The sequence below is a fragment of the Sinocyclocheilus anshuiensis genome, unplaced genomic scaffold (assembly GCF_001515605.1).
Source record: "Sinocyclocheilus anshuiensis isolate Anshui unplaced genomic scaffold, SAMN03320099.WGS_v1.1 scaffold79, whole genome shotgun sequence".
Classification (NCBI taxonomy): domain Eukaryota; kingdom Metazoa; phylum Chordata; class Actinopteri; order Cypriniformes; family Cyprinidae; genus Sinocyclocheilus; species Sinocyclocheilus anshuiensis.
Window position 1 is genome coordinate 1,215,039 of NW_015548213.1, and position 3,107 is coordinate 1,218,145.

The window sequence follows — 3,107 nt, forward strand, 5'->3', positions numbered from 1 at the left end:
CAGGACACCGGCCCTCCAGGACCGAGTTTGGGCACCCCTGACTTAATTGTACTGAATGAGCACTAATTAACAGAATTAAAGGTCCAGCCAAGCTCAAATGCAGGATGGTGTTCACAAAGGATCCAGGTCTCTTAAATATCCAGTTTGTGATTGATAACAGGTGGATCCAATTAACCTGTAAAAATAGAAAGGAACAACAACAGAACCAAAACAAAACCCGCAACATTTCAGTTCTCAAATGTATATTTTTAAAATCTGTACTTGCAGATAATATAACTTTAATGAAATAAAAGACCGCATAGAGACACTTTCATGACTGTTAAACACACTTTTGTAATAATGTCAAATAATGCACAATTTAAGTGCATTTTAAATCATTGTTTTAATCATCTTTTTGTCATGCTTTAAAGAAATACACATGATTTGAATTATAATTTTATCATTTGAATTATAATTTTAACTGTAGAGGTATTCAACATTACATTTAAGGTTAATATATATTAAATGTACTAAATTACAAATATATTTAAATACATGACATTCATGTTTTAATGGAAATGGCATTGAAGTATTTTAGTTCACCATTAATGTTTGTACACTTTAACCATATTTCAAAGGCAATAGACGTAATTATGAAATTAATTACACATGCTTATGTAAAAACTTACTCTTAAGTTCAGCTAATTGCATGTAAAATACATTTAATCTGCAATACATTTTCATTTAATTGCAAATAACATTGTCCGACAGTGTCCAAAAATATTACATTCAGTTCTCACTAGTGTATTAATTTAAAAATATATGATTGCCATAATAAAATAAGCTAAAGTATGCCAAAGTGTATTTCTTTTTCACAAGGGCATTCTTAGGCAAGTGCAGTTCAAAATCTGCTGATTCTCGGGGAATGTGGTGTGACGGTATTTAATAAGGTTCTTACTTATTCAGTGTTGTAACAGGTACATTAAACCTGATTAGGATGTGATTAGAACAGAAAGTGCAACTTTATCAAAGTCTTTATAACCAGTGTAATTTACTTAAATATTTGTTATTCTAATTTATAAGATTCATTGTTAATAAATTATTACATTTTATATAATAATTTATCAGATATAGTTCATTTCTGAATTATTAAGTTAATCAAAGTGAAATGGAACTTCAGACTTAAATACAAGGTTTTTAGTGGCAGCTGATGGGATAAAAGACTCATTTGTTTTTCTGGGTTTAACCTTATTTATGCGATAGATAGATAGATAGATAGATAGATAGATAGATTTTTTGTTTTTGTTAAACCTTCTATTCCATCTTCATTTATACTCCATATGCCTGCTTTGGCTCCTTTTCTCTTGATGCTCATGAAATCTTCTTTCTATCTCTCTATGATCTCCATCCCTTTTATTCTCCATTTGTTGTCCATGATTTCAGCTCTTCTGTTGCTTCATCTGTGGTTGATCTGTTGTCTGTCCCTGTCCACTCTCAGACAGAGAATCCAATTTACAAGAGCCCTATTAATAAATTCAAGAACCCAAACTATGGACGTAAAGCTGTGGCTCTATAAGTTTGTATACCTCTCCTCTTTGTGCATGGCCTTTTTTTCTGTGTGTGTGTGTGTGTGTGTGTGTGTGTGTGTGTGTGTGTGTACCTGACCACCATTTGTTATATATATATATAAAATATTCTATCCTTGAAACAAAATATTGATATATTTATAAATCGAAGTGTTTATGGTATAACTCACTAATCGGCTACAGCATGAGCATCTGACAGTGCTGTGTCATATTTAATGAGCGTTTCACTTAATAATTTGGTTTTCTTCACTCGACATTAATATGTTCATCAAAATATATATGAGTAATATATAGCTGCGTGTGTTGATTTTTTTTTTTTTAACCTTTTTAATTCAAGGTTTATTGCACTTTCTTGGGGTGTAAATGCATTTAGATGACATGTTGAAGTTGAATTGTTCTGTATATTTTGTTTCTTAGTTTTAAAATCAGATTTGTGTGTGTTTCACAGGGAGAGAACCCCATCTACAAGAGTGCCGTCACAACTGTGATCAACCCCAAATATGAAGGCAAATAATGGACATGGGTATCACACACGTGAAGGTTTGGGAAGGGATAGGTTTGCAGATATCCTCAGTTTTCCTTTAAATAGTTTATTTTCTCATTGTATGTTATTCTTTTAGAACAGTATTGTAGCAGTATTTTATGACGGACTGGCTGCTTCCCGTCCCTTGCAAACGTGTACAGTTTGTATAGTCTTTATATTTACATCAGTTTTTCTTCTTTTAAACCCTGTGCACATTCACTCATTCGCTCTTTTCAAACTGAGCAGATATCTGTGCCTTTGCATCAAGTGTTGCGGTGCAAAGGGATCCTTGAATCCCTCCCCAAAAATTGCAAAAACTCATCAAATGCCGTTTAAAATCATATGAATTTTTGTTTATATTCTATCATGTTCTTTCAAACTTTTTCAACAGTCATATATTGGCATAAGAAACTATCTGACTATCAATTGTATGTGATTTTTTTTTTTTTGGGGGGGGGGGAAATGTAAGTTTGGTTTGATATGCTAATAATCTATGCATATTCATATATGCAATTTATTAATTTTTTTTGCGCAAATGTAAGTTTGGTTTGATATGCTAATAATCTATGCATATTCATGTACTGTCAGATGCATCTTGCATTACATGCCAAAAACCTCTGATTTTAGTGTTTGCAACTTATTTCCCACTTATTGTTGCTCTTAGAAAATCATTATGACACGTGTCTTGTGTTTAACTGAAAATGTCTGTGTATTTTATATGTTATGAAGTATTATTTGTTGAATTATTATGTGGCTCTTGATGAGTATCAGTGTATTCAGGTGATATCCTGTAGTTTGTAGCCAAATGTCCTTAAACCGCTCATTAGAAATGAGCACAATTATTGATACCTACAGATTTCAAATATGTTTTCAGTTAGTATATTTTAAATGAAAAAAATATGTTGTAATTTGCATATTATAAATTTGCATATAAAGCTCTTTGTTGTTAAGACAATTATCTGGAAAAAATGAATAATTAAAGTGTAGTTTTGTGTTCATATCATATTCTCAAAGGTACA

The 3,107-nt window shown here is 31.4% G+C and overlaps 1 protein-coding gene across 1 annotated transcript in view; it reads left to right on the forward strand.

Annotated features, from left to right (window-relative positions):
- The window catches only part of itgb1a (integrin, beta 1a), a 40,362-nt gene extending 37,772 nt beyond the window's left edge, over window positions 1-2,590 (forward strand). The window contains exon 16 of the mRNA XM_016440638.1: window positions 2,014-2,590. Coding sequence (XP_016296124.1) covers window positions 2,014-2,079 — 66 coding nt within the window. The 3' untranslated portion in view covers window positions 2,080-2,590. The remainder of the gene's footprint in view (window positions 1-2,013) is intronic.
- Window positions 2,591-3,107: the final 517 nt, after the last annotated feature.